Here is a 17881-nt window from a genome sequence, read left to right on the forward strand (position 1 = left end):
AAAGTAATAAGAAAAAGTTTACCAACACTTATTGATGAGTCTGCTCTGTGTTCCCAAGAAGAGTCTAAAACAAGAGAGATGATTAAATTTGGCATTTTATTTTTATATTTTGTTTCACTTTTTAGTAAGGACATAAGAATGAATGTTGATTCTGGGGAAAGCCAATAAATGCTTTACCTTCTACTGATTTGAGATAAGAACTTCTCTTTCTTTTCCCCCTGTGGTCTGCCCCTTTGACATCCTTGCTAACTAATGGGCCAGGAATATTTTTTCTATTTGACTTCCACTTGTTTCCATGAAGGACAGGTATTTCCTATTTCTGACTTCCTAGTTTGGAAAAAAAATGGTCAGAAACTTGCGATAAGTAATATAAAGAGAGACAACAGTTTAAGAGTTCTCTGATCATTTTATACTAGCGTTTCTATGGGCACAAATATGGATATTTAAATTTGTTCCAGCTGTTTAAATACTTAATAAAGCCATATTATAGGTTTCTTAGCAATAATTTAAAGGTAGAACTGCTGTTGAGAAAACATTTTTGATACTTACTTAGCACTGTGTAAAGCTAAATTTTTCCATTACCTTTGCTTAATTTATGACAAAAAGCAAAATTGTTGCCAATTTATGACACAAGAATTTACTGAACATTTTCAACATTTTATCTTTTATGTTCCTTGTTTGCATTAAGTTATTTATATGGCCTTATTTTAAATTGTGTCTCTTAAAAATAGTGTAACATCTATAGCAAATGTTTTCAATGTAAAAGAGAGAAATAGTCCTTATGTTTCTGTGTGGAGGAGGGTAATATTTCAAAGCTCACACTAAACCTTCCACAAGGGGGCACCAAAGACTCACTTATAGTGATTTTGGCTATTCTTCAAAAAAATAAGTCTAGGGTTTTTTTTGTGGAAGATTAGCCCTGTGCTAACTACTGCCAGTCTTCCTCTTTTTGCTGAGGAAGGCTGGCCCTGAGCTAACATCCATGGTCATCTTCCTCTACTTTACATGTGGGATGCCTGCCACAGCATGGCGTGCGAGCGAAGCAGTGCCATGTCCGCACCCTGGATCCGAACCGGGGAACCACAGGTCGCCGAGAAGTGGAATGTGTGAACTTAACCGCTGCACCACTGGGCCGGCCCCTAAATTTAGTTTTTATATGTTTAATATTGATGTACTGTGATATTGCCAGATAGGGGAAATGTTCCTTGACTTAATTTTTAAAGTATATATAGAATAAATTTTCGTAATAGTTATTACTCGGAGTTGCTAATTAAAATATTTTAGCTGACTTGCAAGAGTGCACTATTTTCTGGGGTGACTTTTGACAGAACACCTTGTTGGTGGCCAGGTCTGTGCCTTGGCCATCTGCCCTCCTGGCTCCCTCATCACCAAGAGTGGAGCCAGAGGAATGGAAGGAGCACGAGTGGTAGAAACATGGAGGTGAGTGCTGGTTATGAATGGTGGTGGTACGCTACCAATTATTTCCCTCTGGTATTCTCATTTCTGCAGAAAGATGGTACTTAGTTCAGGTCTCAATCACATCCTGCCTAGATTCTGTAAATACCTCCTAACGGGTCTCTTTGCTTTTACTTTCTCCCATCTGAATCTGTCCTAAATATCTATTGCCAGATTATTTGTACCAAAATGTGGCTCCAGTTACGTTGCTTCCTATTAAAAATGTAGCAGAATTTAGATCTCTTAATGGTCCTAACTTTCTAGCAATCTCTCCCACCATTCCATTCTGTACACTTTGTTCCAGCCAAACTAGCCTCCTTACTGTTTTCTAAACTTGCCCTGTGCTTTCTCCCACTTCCTCTCTCTCATGCCATACTAAATCCCATCAAATCCAGCTAATCCTTAAATTCTTTCCATGAATCATTTTCTGATCTCTCCAACAAGATGAAATTTATACCTTCTTTGAATCTAGTGTCTATTTATACCTTTCTTGTGGTATTTCTGGCATGTCTTATTTGTATTAAATTCTTTACTTGTCTTCTGCCATTAGCAAGTTCCTTAAGAGCAGAACTGTTTTACTCACCTCTCTCCCTCCTTTAGTAGAGTGTCTTATGCATGATGGATAATGCAGCAAGTATTAATTGAATTGCTGAATTAATGATTGTCATCTGATATGACAATGAATCATAATGGTATGAATATGATAATGATATGTTGAATGAGAATGAAAATATGTATCTATGTATATGTGTATGTACACACACACATATGTTAGGTGTTTAGGGGCAGAGGATATTGGCCTTTAGAGGTGAAATATGCATCACTTTATGATTAAGTGGTATATAATTACATGCAGAAAATAAACAATATGACATTCAAATTTTTATGTGCTAGGGTGGCAAAGATATTTACATTTTTTTGTGTTGGCATTCAAAAGAGGGAAATAAATGTTTAAGACATAGTACTTATATTAAAGGAAGAAATGTAATTTTCTTTTTTTTCCCAGCTTTATTGAGATATTATTCACATATAACTTTTTTCTGTAAGTTTAAGTTGTACTATGTGTTGATTTGATACACTTATATATTGCAAAATGATTACCACGAAAGAATTAGCTAATACCTCCATCCCATCACATAATTACTGTGTCTTTTTTTTTGTGCTGAGAACATTTAAGATCTACTGTCTTAGCAACTTTCAAGTATATAATACAGGATTATGAGCTATAATCACCATGCTGTACATTAGGTCCCCAGAACTTGTTAATCTTATAACTGATGTAGTTTTGTTTCTTGAATGTTTTCATGCCTTTCGGCAAATATCAATGGCTTGAAGCGTAATTGAGTGTCACCTGATAAAAGCTGAATAATCATATATTTAAAATAAATATTTTAATTATAATAAAGTCAGGGGTTAAGAACAAACAAATTATGATCTGGGTGATCTTACTGAAGTACAAATCTGAGTGTGTCTCATTAGTTTAAAATCTTCATTGAGTTGCTGAATTAATAATTATTGGTTGTTATATGATACAAATTTTATCCAAATCTCAACTTTACTTTTTCTTCTGATATCATAGGCAACTTCAAATATAGTTATTTGCTTTTGAGAGAGCTAACATTGAAACACCACCCCCTTCATCCTCCCTTTGCTCCCACCCTCCAGGTACTCGGAGTCTGCCAATGCTACATTCTCCCTCAGAATGTCATTCTCTCCCTTCCCTATGGCCTCACTCCTACTTGCCTTTTGTGTGTGTGTGTGTGTGAGGAAGATTGGCCCTGAGCTAAAATCTGTGCCAATCTTTCTCTGTTTTATGTGGGATGCTGCCAAGTGTGGCTTGACAGCGGTGCTAGGTCTGCGCCCGGGATCTGAACTTGCAGACCCGGGGCTGCTGAAGCACAGCACGTGAACTTAACCACTAAGCCGCTGGGCCGGCCCCCCTACTTGCCTTTTAAGATTCTGCTGAGTAGACACCCGGACTGATCACCTTCTTCTACCCATAGCTGCTTATGTCACTCTCCAGAGCCCCTTTGTCTCTGTATCATCACAGCATTTATCAGAACTTTTGTTTTCCTCATTAGACAGTGAAATCCTCTGACCTGTGGATGGCCCCAGTTCTTAGTCTAGTGCCTAAACACTAAACAGAAGTTCAGTGTTCGGCAAATGTCTTCCCAGTCACCTCTGCTATGCCCAGCTTAGGTCAGGTATACATGGGGTGCAATGGGAGCAGAGAGGAAACTCCTCAGTCAAACAGTTCTTCTGTATCATTGTTAAAAATAAAGAGGTGTCAAGGCTGCTGACGTGAAAGGCCTTTTTTCTTATTCTCTGCTGCCAGGGAAGTCTACACTGATGTCTCTCTCCTTATATACTGATACAGAGGATAATTTGAGCTCATTTTCAAGCTACTTCGTAAATGCTCTTGAATTATTTCATGAGGAATGTAAATATCCCAAGAGCAGGGACTGCCCTTTCTTACCTCTCTCTAGTGCTCCAGTGTCTACTACTGTAATCATATAGAGACCTAGTAAATGTTGACTAAAAGGGCTGTGGAATCCTGAGACAGTGACCCCAATTTAAAATATTTATGGATCTTTATTGGTGGCTAATATTTAATTTGGCCAGGAAGTGAACTATGTGTCTTAGACATTATCTCATTATATTAAGAGCAATGCTATGAGGATGATACCAATATTATTTGCATTTTTTTCAATATGAGACTTAGAGGACCTTAAAAATGTGTTTGTCTCACACCAGTGAATTTAGGACTAGGGTTAAAGTGGTAACTGTTTGACTCCAGTCTTGGCTTTCTGCCTGCTCACACTAACATGAGTAGTGCCTTGTCCTGTGGCAGCAAAGCTTTGAACATACATTGACACATCATAATCAACCAAAGTCCATAGTTTATCTTAGGGTTCACTCTTGTTGTTATACATTCTATGAGTTTGGACAAATGTATAGTGACATATGTCCACCATTATAATATCATACTGAGTAGTATCACTGCCCTAAAAATCCTCTGTATTCAGCCTGTTCATCCCTCCCCCCATCCCAACTCCTGGCAACCAGTGATCTCTTTACTGTCTCCATAGTTTTGCCTTGTCCATGATGTCATATAGTTGGAATCATATAGTATATAACCCTTTTAGATTGGCTTTTCACTTAATAAGATGCATTTAAGTTTCCTCCATATCTTTTCCTAGCTTGATAGCTTTTTCTCTTTTTTAGTGCTGAATAATATTCCATTGTTTGAATGTACCACAGTTTATCCATTCATCCACTGAAGGGCATTTTAGTTGCTTCCAAGTTTTGGCAATTATGAATAAAGCTGCTATAAATATCCATGTGCAACTTTTTGTGTGGACATAAGTTTTCAACTCCTTTGGGTAAATACTAAGGAGTGTGATTGTTGGATTGCATGGTAAGAGTATATTTAGGTTTGTAAGAAACCATCAAACTGTCTTCCAAAGTGGCTGTATCATTTTGCATCCCCATAAGCAATGAATGAGATTCCCTGTTTCTCCACATCCTTGCCAGCATTTGGTGTTGTCAGTGTTCCAGATTTTGGCCATTTGAAAAGATGTGTAGTGGTATCTCATTGTTTTATAACTTTCAATAATATAATCTTTATTTCTTCATAAAATATAGCTCATTCACTTAACACATATTAATTGAACACTTACCAGGCTTTGTTCTAGGTGCTGGAGCTACAGGAGAGACCAACACAGGTCAAAAAATCCCTTAGAGCTCAAATTCATTTTTAAAAAAATGTAGGAGAGGAGAGGAAGCAAAACAGGAGAAGGAGGAGAAAAAGAAACACATTCTCTACTTGTAAAAATTGCAACATCTTAGAGCAATATTAGATTTTTACAACTTTAACTAGGGAAGGGTTAAAAATTGAATTATCTCATCAGTTTGTGCAAGAAACAAAGTAATGGCATGGAATATATTGACAATTGGAATAAATCTAAACCAGCACATCCAGATAGTAGTTATCTTGGATAAATTAAGAAAGTGACATGTGGCCGGTCCCGTGGCTGAGTGGTTAAGTTCATGCGCTCCGCTTCAGCGGCCCAGGGTTTCACCAGTTCAGATCCTGGGCATGGACATGGCAATGTTCATCAGGCCATGTTGAGGCGGCGTCCCACACACCACAACTGGAAGGACCCACAACTAAAATATACAACTATGTATGGGGGGGTTAGGGGAGAAAAAGGAAAAAAAACCTGACTAATGAATGCATTAAACTAATTATGTTCCTTCAAAAAATTATGAACTGTTAGGAAATAGAAAAAATGTTGTTTTCTACTTAAATGTGATATGGATATGTGTAGCTGTTACCTAATATAGATAAGATATGTAATTTCACAAAAAGAAAAGATAATCATGATTATCAAAAAAAGAATGGAAATAAACAATATATAAATTTTATAACCTTGTTTCTGATCTCCTTGCCACAACTCCAGTTACTTTAGGGATTGGAGTGGGGGATGGTATCATCCATCATTAGATGTTGAGTTGCCATCCGGCTCCTAGGAAAAACATTCTACTGCATTGTCATGTCATTCTGATTCATCTATGTGTAAAAATTAAAAATATAGTTTAGCTATGTGGAAATAAATGAAAACAACCCAAATAAGAGCAAGTAAAGGCTATTTATTCAGAGCTTGCTATAGGAAGGAAATTGGCCACCATCGCTTGCATTTGGCGCAGACTAAAGGGCAGGCAAGAGAACAGGAAAGCTGTATAGTGAAAAGCAGGGAAGACTTCAGGTATGGTCCAATGGGAGGTTGTTGGCATGGGGAAGCTGGAAGCGGGCTAATTAGAATTGAATGGGCATCCTATGTGATTGGTTTGGGAAGCGTATTTGGTTTTCTCTGGTTGGTCCTGAGTTGGAAGTGGGGACAAAAATTAGGGAAACTGCTGGTTACTGACCAAGTCCCGACCATTGTGGGCCTATTGCTGCAGAGGATGTGGATTGGCTTCCAAGTCTGGTTACTGCAGAGGTTATGAGTGAGAGTTCTATTGTTGTATATGGTCTGGCCATTGTCCATGTGAATCTTCAGACTCTCAGCCATATAAAATATTACCAACAAAAATTAAAATCACAATAGTGATATGAATTTGGCCTTTGGTGCTATTCCTGTTCACACTCAGAAAAGTTTAGAACTAGGCTTAAGTTGGACCCTACCACACAAAAACCAAGGAAGGACTGGTACTTTTAAATCATTAAACAGGTAGAATGCTTGAAATTTTGCTCTTGATTGTCAAGGAGGTATATACCCATATACATGCTAGCCGTTTCTCCAGCAGTACTTGGGAGAATCATTAAATAAGTGTCTGCTGTTTCTCACCCTGAACAGGGTACATGGAGCAGCCCTAATGCAAATTAATCCTTGCAGTTTAGGTTAGCCCTTGTGACATTTGGTTTGGGGCTCATATTTGAAACCTGATTATTGTTCTTTGTCCACAGCAGCTTAACATGATATCACCTCTGTCCTATTCCATGGTTATGTTGGTTTCTCATTCTATCACCGTTTTGGTTGGTTTCCAGGCAGACTGTCTGAGATGCTCTCCAGGGCTCCCCAGATTGAATTGCAGGAATACTACAAAGTGTGTATTTAAGTAAGGCCATTCAAACACATCCTTCATATTTGCTAACAATAATGTTCAGAACCAGAAGAGAATAAATAGAAACTTAATTCCTTATAAATATATGTAGATATATTTCCCATTATTAACTTTTGGTTTTGAACTGCATTGGTTTTCAACAATGATATAGACTAGTTGTAGAAAAAGGCTTTTTTGGAAAAACTAGTTAGTTTGGAGGCAGAGACAGAATAAAATGTTTTAAAAGGAAAATCTAGTCATCAGGGAAATGCAAATTAAAACCACAAAGAGATAACCACTTTACACCCAGTAGAATGGCTGTAATAAAAAAGTTAGATGGTAACAAGTGTTAGTGAGGATGTGGGGAATTCAGAAGCCTCATCCACTTCTGGTGCTAATTAATATAAAATGGGTTAGCCAATTTGGAAAATAGTCTGGCAGTTCTTCAAAAAGTTAAGCATAGAGTTGCCAAACAATTAAACATAGGATTACCTTTTGACCCAGGAATTCCACTCCTAGGTATATAGCCAAGAGAAATGAAAACATATGTCCACACAAAAACTTGTACATGAATATTCATAGCCGTATTATTCATAATAGCCAAAAGTACAAACAACCCAAATGTCTATCAACTGATGAATGGATAAATCATGGTATATCCATACAATGGAATATTACTTAGTAATAAAAAAAGAATGAAGTACTGATTCATGCTACAACATGGATGAATCTTAAAAGCCTTATGCTAAGTGAAAGAAACCAGTCACAAAAGACCAACATGTGATGTGATTCCATCTTTGTGGAATGTTCAGAATAGGGAAATAGAGACAGAATGTAGCTTAGTGGTTGTTTAGGTAGGTGGGAGGTGGGAATAGGACATGATAGCTAAGTATGGAGTTTCTTTGAGGTGATAAAAATGTTCTAAAATTGATTCTGGTGATAGTAGCACAACTCTGAATCTACTAAAAACCATTGAACTATATACTTTAAAGAGGTGAATTATATGATGTATGAATTACATCTCAATAAAGTTGTTACCCCCAAAATAAAATCACCAAAACATTAGAATAGTTTATAATCCATGCATTTGGGTTCAAGTTACCATCTTTGTGGTTCTTGTGTTGTTTTTTAAATCTCATGAGATGATTTTTAGAGACAGCCTGCACGGCATGGTTGTTCAAGAGAAAGGCTTTGGATCAGACAGACCTGGATCAGCTTGTGGCTTCAACACTTTTAAGCTGTTTGTCTTTGAGCAAATTATCTCACCTCCGTAAGTCTCAGTTTCCTAAACTGTTGAGAATAATAATACCAATCTCTTAGGCTTATTACTAGAGGCTCATAGTAAGTGTGCACTAAGTGTTCGCCAATTTCAATTGGCCTTAATGTTCAATTATTGACTTTTTATTGGTATAGTTATCTTTTTTTTTAAAGATTGGCACCTGAGCTAACAACTGTTGCCAATCATTTTTTTTTTTCTTTCTGCTTTTTCTCCCAAAATCCCCCTGGTACATAGTTGTATATTTTAATTGTGGGTCCCTCTAGTTGTGGCACATGGGATGCCACCTCAGCATGGCCTGATGAGTGGTGCCATGTCTGCACCCAGGATCTGAACCAGTAAAACCCTGGGCCGCTGCAGCGGAGCACGCAAACTTAACCACTTGGCCACGGGGCCGGCCCCAGTATAGTTATCTAAAACAGGGATAAATCTTTTCTGTGAGCAGGGCACAGTGCAGAATGATTGCAATGGAGAGAAGATATTTCAACAAATATGTACTGAGTGGTAGGCACTCAGCAGAGGGTCTGGAGTTGGGGGTGGGGGATAAGATAAAGTATATCTCCTTCAATCTCCGGTTTACTGTTTGGTGGGTGACAGTGAGGAGGGATGGTGCACCTCCCTGTACAAATTACTGTAATATTAATATAATTTTCAGATATGAGTTTGTACCAGGTATACAGGAGCAAGAGGAGAATCCAATGAATGGAATTCATGGGAAAGTATACTAAAGACACCCAAGCTGAGTATAGTAGTGAAGAATGAGAAAATTTTGCCTGATAAAGGCCAGAAGGGCCTTCCTAGTGGCAGAAACAGCACAAGCAAATGCCTAAAAAGACTATTTATATGTCGACTCTCAAATTTATATCTCCCAAATTCCAGGCCTCTTTATCAGTTGCAAACTGAAAATCTTCACTTGGATGGCTAATAGACTTAAACTCTCCACACAGTGTGGTCCACTCACAGCTTCGCCATCTCCGATGATGGCAACTCCATCCTTCCAGTTGTTCATGCCCAAATCCTTCAAGTTATCTCCACTACTTTGTTTCATTCCCACATCCAACTTGTCAGGAAATCTTGGATCTACCTTTAAAACGTATGCAGAATCTGAGTCCTTCTCAAAACTGTCACTGTTGCCAGCCTGGTCTGAGCCACCATCAGCCGTTGCCTGCTTCTACTTGTGCCCATCTACATTATCTATACAGCACCTAGAGTGAACCTTTTCAAATTAAAATCATGACACTTCTCCCTTCAAGACTGCCTATGGTTGCATTTCACTCAAAATGAAAGCCCAAGTCCTTTACAAGGGCCGGCAAAGCCCTTCATGATCTGTCCTCTCACACCTCCTCTTATCTTTCGGTTTTTTTCCACTGCTCTCCCCTGACCTCCTTTGGCCCTCTGATTTTGTTTGGCCAAGGTAGTAGTTTATTGTTTTATTTTTGTCTTTGCCTATGTAATATTGAAAAGGCAATAAATATACTAACTAGGCAGGTGTTACGGTTCCTTGCAATACAAGCACCCATTGTTTTACTCCTTGCTTGCTTAAGCATTTACATGACTGCAGGCCCCTGGCAAGCCTGGGAACAGCTCTTACAGTGTAGGAGGCAAATGTGGAGCCACTGAAGGTTTTAAGTAGGTTAGATTTGCAGTTAGATTATTTTGCTTTCAGCATGGAGAATGGATTTAAGGGGAACTCCACTGGAAGCAAAGATTGGAAGAGGAACAAGTTAGGAAGTTTCTAAACAGTCCAAATGGAAGCCTGTGCTAAGGCTGAGGTAGGTAGTAGGAGTGGAGAGAAGATTCCAGCTTGACTGAATATGGGATTTCTGGCTTGAGTTACTTGATGAACATGGGATTTATAGAGGAAGATGCAATTTGAAGATAAGGAATGGGGGAAATGTAGATTTCCTTTTAAACATTTTGCTTTGGAAGGAAGAGCCACTGCTGTGTACAGCAAGCAATTGGATTTAGGATTCTTAGGCTCAGAGGGAGAGGTCTGGGCTGGAAATTTGAGTTGGCCATGACTTTTCTAAATTTTTTTTTTTTCCTAATTAGAAGTATCATTTTTCTTTTTCCAAATCTCACTTTTCCCTGAAACTCTTCCATCATAACTTTTTCCGGAATACATACTACGGGAATCTTCAATTTATCGTTCTCTCGTCAACAGCCGCCTCGGGTAATTTTTAAAGCTTAAATATTTTGAAAATGCAGCAGTCCTAGTCGATTGGAGCAAAAGTGTGGGGGAAGATCTGGTTCCTAAAGCACATGAATACTGAACTCTTGATACAGGCATTTCATACAGCTGGGAATGAGCTCAAGAGCTGTGTGTTGAACGTCCTCCATCGATAGCAGGAAAACTCTTGAGGCCCGACTCTGCGTCTTCCGTTTCTTCCTCTCCTCAGGACCAGCTCGCCCGGCCCCTCCCGCACCGGCTTGCCGGCGGGGCTTTTCTCACTGTGGGGCGTCAAATTTCCCGGGCGGGCGCCGTCTTGCTGAGGGAGAACAGGCCTGAGCCGCGGTCACCACAGTAACGAGTCCGCGGCTAGTTCGGTCTTTAAGGGCGACGCGCGTCTCCGGGGCCCTCCCGGGTGGCCGCGCCGGGGTCGGGGCGCGCGTGGTCCCCCAGCCGTTGGCGGCGGCTCACGCCCCTGGCCCGGAGGAGGACAGGCTGGGGCGGCCCGCGTGTCCCTTCCTCGGCCCAGGGGCCCCGAAAGGCGCGTGACCGCGCTGGCCTCGGGCGCCGCGCCCAGGCCCGGGGCCGCCCGCTGGTCGCATTGTCGAAGCTCCATAGCAACTCGGGCGAGGCGGGGGCCACACAGGCCGGCGCAGCCCAGGCCCGCGCGCCGGCCGCGTCCGCGTCCCTCCCGGGGAGAGCCGGGCCCTCAGGACGGGCGCTGGGCCCGCGCGCATGGGGCCCTGACGGCCCGCGCGGGCGCCGGGCGCGGGCGACGGCGGCATGCCCCAGAGGCGGCTCACCACCGGTAGGGGGGCGGGGGCGGGGCCGGGGCCGGGGCGCGCGGTCCGCCGCTCCCGTCGACGGGGGCGAAGCCCGGCCGGACCGCGCACTGCCCCCGGCCTGTGCTGCTCGCCCGGCGTCCCCTCTACCAAGCGTTCGAAAAACTGGTCCCTCGGCTCTGTCGTAGCATTTTATTACGCATTTCACCCCCACCCCGACCCCCATTTATACTGCCTCCTTGGCACCATCTTATTTTATCTTGCTTAATTCTGCGTTTTGCAGCAGGAATAATGGAGGCCTCCATCTTTTAAGGTTAAGTCCAGGGTCACAGTGAATTAGTGACCAAGCTGGATCCAGAGGCCTTTCCTCCCCACTTCCACCTTGAATTCCAACTTAAAATTCAATCCATGTGCAGAGAATGAAGAGAGGGCCAAAATTTTACTGAGCTTTCCCATGCATGAAGCAGGGTTGGATGCTGTCTCAAATTATTTCATTTACTTTAAAAGGAAATCAGATGTGAGTGAGATAATGTAATATTTTATCTTGTTTCAGAGCCACCAGCTATTACAGAGGAAGATTTTGTAAGTACAATTTAGAGGGCTACTTATTTTTTTCCTTGGCTTTTTAAAAATAGCAAATCATAGATGGTAGAAAAAAAGCTGTGTATTTTCTTTTCTCCTTTTTGCCAGATGAATATAATAGAAGCTTTGGCTTAGTAACAACGGTTCTGAGTACAAGACTTCTTTACATTCTTTAACAGGTACATTTTTAAGAAGGAGCCAAGTGATTTTTATGGTGGATTCTATTCACTGTTGAGGTTCTTTTACATAAACGACCTCGTTTAATGTCTCTAAACTCCGTGAGGGGTAGGTTTTATCTCCATGGTTTTATTGTGATGTGGCTGTGCAGTTCCTGTTTGCAGTAAACATTGGTAGATGGCATTGATTGATTGATAATAAGTGGTCAATTTTTAGTTTTAATACCTTTAAAAATGTACTAAATATTTTAAGGACAGACTTCTGGAGAGTTGAATAATAAGTCCTTTGTCAAGAACATTATAAACGTTGTCATTTAGGCGAGTGCTATGCTTTGGGTGGGTTCTATTGTAATTCCTACTGTGTATTTAAGGAACTTTCCCAAGGTTAAATAGCCAGACAGGAGGGAGCAGAGCCTAATTCCTACTAAGGTCTGAGTTTGATCCCAAGAGCTCTAACCACTTCTCTGTATTATTTACTTATGTCCTCCAGCACTTCTCTCTTGTTAGCTAATTATCTTATTTGCTTTTGGCTATTTATTCAACAAACTTGAGTGCCTCTGTATTTGTAGTGTGGTGCTAGATGCTGAGGACAAGTCTCAAAAAGTTCGTGATCTAGCAGGGGCTTTGAGAGGAGAGAGCTAATGCTGCATCTGCTAGCAGCTTCCACTTTCATCCTTTCAGACCTCTTGTCCACTACTGAGAGAGAGACCAAGATAGAGGCATGAAGAGCATGTCAGAAACTCAATCCGTCTTCTTGCTGCCTTGGTATAAATCTGTGTAGTGGCAAATTTCTTTAAACTGCTTCATGAACTTTTCTTCATTCTAGCAGGAGGTCAGCATTTCTGGAGCCACCTAATCTTCTCCATAGAGTTCCAGCATAAACTCTCTGAAGAGCACTCACCAACATGACACTTAAAATTTGAGCAGTTTACTAACCTCGTTAGGTCTTTGCAACTGTCTGGGAACTCATAACAGCCTGATATCGCCACACCTCTTTCTCTTGATGTCTTTGATGCCACTGTCTCCCAGTTCTCCCATCTTTCATTTTTATGTTCCTTTTTCTGGCTTCTCTTTTTCTTTGCCTGTGAAAGTGTTGACCTTTCAAGATTCTGTTCTACGGGCTTCCTCTGGGTGAGCTCTGCTCCTATGCTAGTTTCAGCTACCCTTATTTCACAGGGCTTCCAGATCTACACACCTCCAGCCCAGACACCTCTTCTGATGTCAGAACTCTATATCCATTGGGTTATTGGGCACCTTCATCATCTGGATGTCCCTGCATCACCTGAACAGTCTAAACTGAACTTGTTCCCCCCCATTTTGTTTTTCTCCCTCTTTTTCTTAATTTGGTTAATGTTATGGCTAGCCATTCAGTCATGCAAGCCAGAACCCTCCTTCCTTTTTCTTCACCTTCTGCGTTCAGTCATTTCCCAAGTTCCTTTCACAGCCAGATCTTTTTCTCCATCCTCACAGCTACTGTCTTATTTCAGGCCCTCATCCCTGGGCCTGGACTTTGGCAGTAGTCCTAACTGATATCCCTGCCTCCAATATTCCCTCTGCCAGTTCCAATTTTTCTTTGCCTAAAGCATAAAGTGCAAACTCCTGTGCGTCAACTGTGCTGGATTACTTGCTATTGCTTTGCTCTGTCTACTTTGAGATTTTTCCTTCTTCCATCACTCCACCCTGGCTATCAGGTTGCTGTTAACTCTTTTAACAACTTACCATGTTACTCGATTGCTGAGCGCTTTTATTAATCCTACTATTTATTGAATGCTGACTATATGTTAGTATTTAACCTCAAAACAATCCTATTAGTTAGTTATTAACACCCACATTTCATAGATGAGGAAGTCACAGTTCACAAATCTTGTAACTGGTAGAGCCAGAATGTCAAACGCCTCCCTTTAGCTTTCAGAATCTTTTCTGTAACTTTTCAACCTTCTTTAATGTTACCTCCCAATGCTTTCAGTGTGATAAAGACAATGTTCATACTGTTTTTGGTTTGTAAAGTACTTCCACATGCCTTCTGCTCCAGCCAAACTGCCCCACTTGCCTCCTTGCCTCTGCTGTTGAGTTTTGTCTCACTTGCCCTCCCCCATCTATTTCACAATCTTGCACATTCTTCAAGGCCCAGCTCATCTCCTCCTTGAAATCTTTCCAACCTAAAATCATCCAGACTGCCTTTGAGCTCTGTGCAGCTTTCAGTTGAGACCAGTTCGTGGCCAAATCCTCAAATTCATATATTCACCAAGCATTATCTGTAGATTAAATAATTCATATATCTTGCACATATATTTCCCTCTGTTTTTCAAAAGTGTAAACATATTTTTTCTCATTAATATTCTCAGAAAAAACTGTGTGGCAGAGATCTCTAGTTCCCCAAAATACATTCTACTCTTTTCCGTGATACATACTAGACATATTGCTCTCCAGAATAAAGACTACATTTTCTAGCCTCCCTTGCAGCTAAATGTGGCCATGTAACCAAATTTTGATCAATGGAATGTAAACAGAGGTGTCAGGTCCTACTTCTGAAAAGCTGATATTTACAGAGATTGACTGACTGACCCCTGGGTCACACAGCTAGTAAGTAGTTGAGCCACAATTAGAACCTGGGTCATTCTGATTCTAATACTTCTAAGTGGAGAGAACTATTATAACAGGAGAGAACATGCCCTTTTTCTTCTTTCCTGCTGGCTGGAATGAGGATGTGATGCTTGAGCTGAAGCAGTCATTTTGGATCATGAGGTAGAAGTGGCATCTTGAGGATGATGGAGTCACAAGATCAAAGGGACCTGGGCTCCTGATATTTGGGAAGCCACAATGCCAGTCCTGAACTGCTTATGATTACATGAGAAGAATAAACTTCTGTTTTATTTAAAGAGTGTTATTTTGGTTTTCCATCGTTGGCAGCAGAGCCATATACTAACATAAAGTGCTCCTATATTCAAAGGAACTATTTTTGTATTGTATTTTCTCAGTCAGTGGATCTAAAAAGTACAATGCTGTTGTGAACATATGCAAAATATTTTAACCTTTACATGGGATCTTCATACTCAAAGGAGAGACTAACTCATTTGGAATAAATCATTTGTTGTCAAGGACACATTGCCTTGTGTATATTTTAACTTTTCATATGTAAATTTTGCAATTTCTTCACAAAATTATGAACTCTTACAGGGCTGGTGCCATGTCTCAGTACACCTTAATATTACCTCGAGTTTGAAGTACAATGCCCAGAATATGCTATTAGATGGTTAATACATTTTGGTTGATGGATATTTTAATATATAATAATTAGTATAATTTGTTTCACTTAATTTTTTTGCAAAGCTTTATTTGATATATATTCTTTATTTCTTAGGCACCTCTCTCCTGGCATTTTTCTATTTTAGTGTCTTTATTAACTTTGTATTTAATTGGTTTTTGATAATTCTCTTAGGGAAAATATATACAAAAAACTTAATATATTCAGTTCTTTCATTAGTTCCTTTGGACAATGTATGAATACATTCTTGTAAATAATTCAAACAATAAAAGTGGTAAAGTGAATACTTCTTTTCATTACTTCCCTCAATTCCAGCTTCTCTTGTTTTCATATTCCATAAAAACTGAAATATAAATCATAGCTAGAATAGTAGAGTTTAGACTGCTTTATGATACATTGAGATTTGATTATGTGTTAAGTATATGTTGAGAAAAGTTTAAAGTGAGAGTGACTCTTAAAATTCTTTTTAACTTTTAGATAGAAAATAAATTAATATTAAAGACTTAAGTACTTGACTCTTAAATCCAAAATAATCGAATTTTTTTCTTGTGCCTTAAAAATTGTTTGAAACTATGCTGGTAGATATGTCACGCCTCAAAAGTAGTCTTTGTGGAGTAACAATTTTGTACTATAATCCATTTTATTGAAGGTTTTCTTTTATTAAAAAACCCCACAGTTTCATTAACTTTCAAAGCAGATGCCATTTAAAAAAAAAAGATGCCATTTATTTTACCGTTAAATTGAGAGACTGTAGTTTCAAGCACTATTTACTGTATTTTACTTGTGTGTTCAAATTCATATTCTGTTATTTGTATATGTTGAATGAAGTTGTAATAAACTCAGAGCATTTCCCAAGGGTGAGGATATTGTTATTATTCTAATGTAATATGCAAAAAGATCCATATTTCCAGTCCTGATGAACAAGACTATCTAATTACATGAAAATTAATGACTACTTGGTGTTTATTTTTTCAAATTGTAAATATGGTAAACTGTGCATCATTTGGGTTCGAGGAACTGTGAGCATGCCCTTGGGTTGATGTACTAGGTGGCATTATATGGAAATGGTGGAGGGCAGGAGCAGGTGGATGTAGGCACCTCTTCCACTTTCCCCATGTTCCCTTTCTTTCCTTAACAGAATACAGAGCTAGATGCCAGAATTGTTTTGAACAAGTCATTTGGAAACTGAGATGGATCACAGAGGTCCTTTGGAAAGTGTTAGGCTATTTGGAATTCTTTCATCTCTATGGAGTCCAATTCTCTGGTTGGAATCAAATTCTTTGATGCTTTTTGAAACCGCAGAAACTGCGTTAGAAGTTCCACCAATAAGTTAGTCAACAAGTATACTAAGCAAGTACTTGCACTAATTGCTGTATTAGGCACTGTTGGGGACATACATTGTCAGTCACTATTCTCAAAAGTAATATACCTTCTCATTGGATAAATGACCTTTAATGTGAAACATTAAGAGTATACATGGTTTGTATTTAAGTGTGCATTGTGAGGTTTGAACCACATGTTCATTAGGTCTCAGAGAAGTGTTTTATCCATAGGTAACGTGTAGAATTGGAGAAAAGGTGATAAAGGGTGTGAGATACTCTCTCTTTTAAATTAGAATATCGGATTGTAGGGAATTTTATACAGGAGAAAGCCTTAGGGTATTTGGCCAAATGAATGGACTGAAGTCAAGTAGGCTTCATCTAAACATTTCATGATTAGAGAGTATGATTAGACAGCAGGGAGTTAAGAGGTTCCTTTACCTTCCCCAGGCCTTTGAGAGCTTCCTCCAGGAGAGGAAGAATGGAAACCAAATGGAAAAGTACTGCTAGGTAGATGCTGATTGTACTATGTGATGATGACCCTTGGGAACAGAAGGAGGAGAGTCCATGCTTTTGCTCTTCATTGAATGAGCCACTCTTATTTTCTCCCTCCTTCATATATTCCATTCATAATATAATACAATTTTGTGAACCAGTGAGGATCTGATGAACAGAGTTTTGGCTCTTAAATTTCCCAAACTCCTTTGATCTAAGCAAGATATATTTCCCTTTTTTTTTTCTCCTCTCCAAAGACCAGTATATAGTTGTATATTCTAGTTGTAAGTCCTTCTAGTTCTTCTGTGTGAGCCACTGTCACAGCATGGTTACTGACAGATGAATATTGTGGTTCCACACCTGGGAACCGAACCTGGGCTGCTGAAGCAGAGCACACTGAAGTTTAACCACTAGGCCATAAGGGCTGGCTCTAAGCAAGATATACTTTCTTTTTTTTTTTTTATTGAGTTAATGATAGGTTACAAACTTGTAAAATTTCAGTTGTACATTATTGATTGTCAGTCGTATTGCAGGTGCAGCACTGCACCCCCTGTGCCCACCCCCCACCCCACCTCTCCCCTGGTAGCCACCAATCTGTTCTCTCTGTCTACATTTTTAAATTCCTCATATGAGTGGAGTCATACAGAGATTGTCCTTCTCTAACTGGCTTATTTCACTTAGCATAATTCCCTCAAGGTCCATCCATATTATTGCAAATGGAATGCTTTTGTTCTGTTTTACAGCTGAGTAGTAT

The 17881-nt window shown here is 39.7% G+C and overlaps 1 protein-coding gene across 1 annotated transcript in view; it reads left to right on the forward strand.

The window, feature by feature from the left end:
* The first annotated feature begins 11190 nt into the window (after positions 1-11190).
* The window catches only part of RGS22 (regulator of G protein signaling 22), a 131326-nt gene continuing 124635 nt past the window's right edge, over positions 11191-17881 (forward strand). The window contains exons 1-2 of the mRNA XM_046642526.1: positions 11191-11316; positions 11844-11872. Of these exons, the coding sequence (XP_046498482.1) occupies positions 11292-11316; positions 11844-11872 (54 nt within the window). The 5' untranslated portion in view covers positions 11191-11291. The remainder of the gene's footprint in view (positions 11317-11843; positions 11873-17881) is intronic.

The sequence above is a fragment of the Equus quagga genome, chromosome 16 (genome assembly GCF_021613505.1).
Source record: "Equus quagga isolate Etosha38 chromosome 16, UCLA_HA_Equagga_1.0, whole genome shotgun sequence".
Classification (NCBI taxonomy): Eukaryota; Metazoa; Chordata; class Mammalia; order Perissodactyla; family Equidae; genus Equus; species Equus quagga.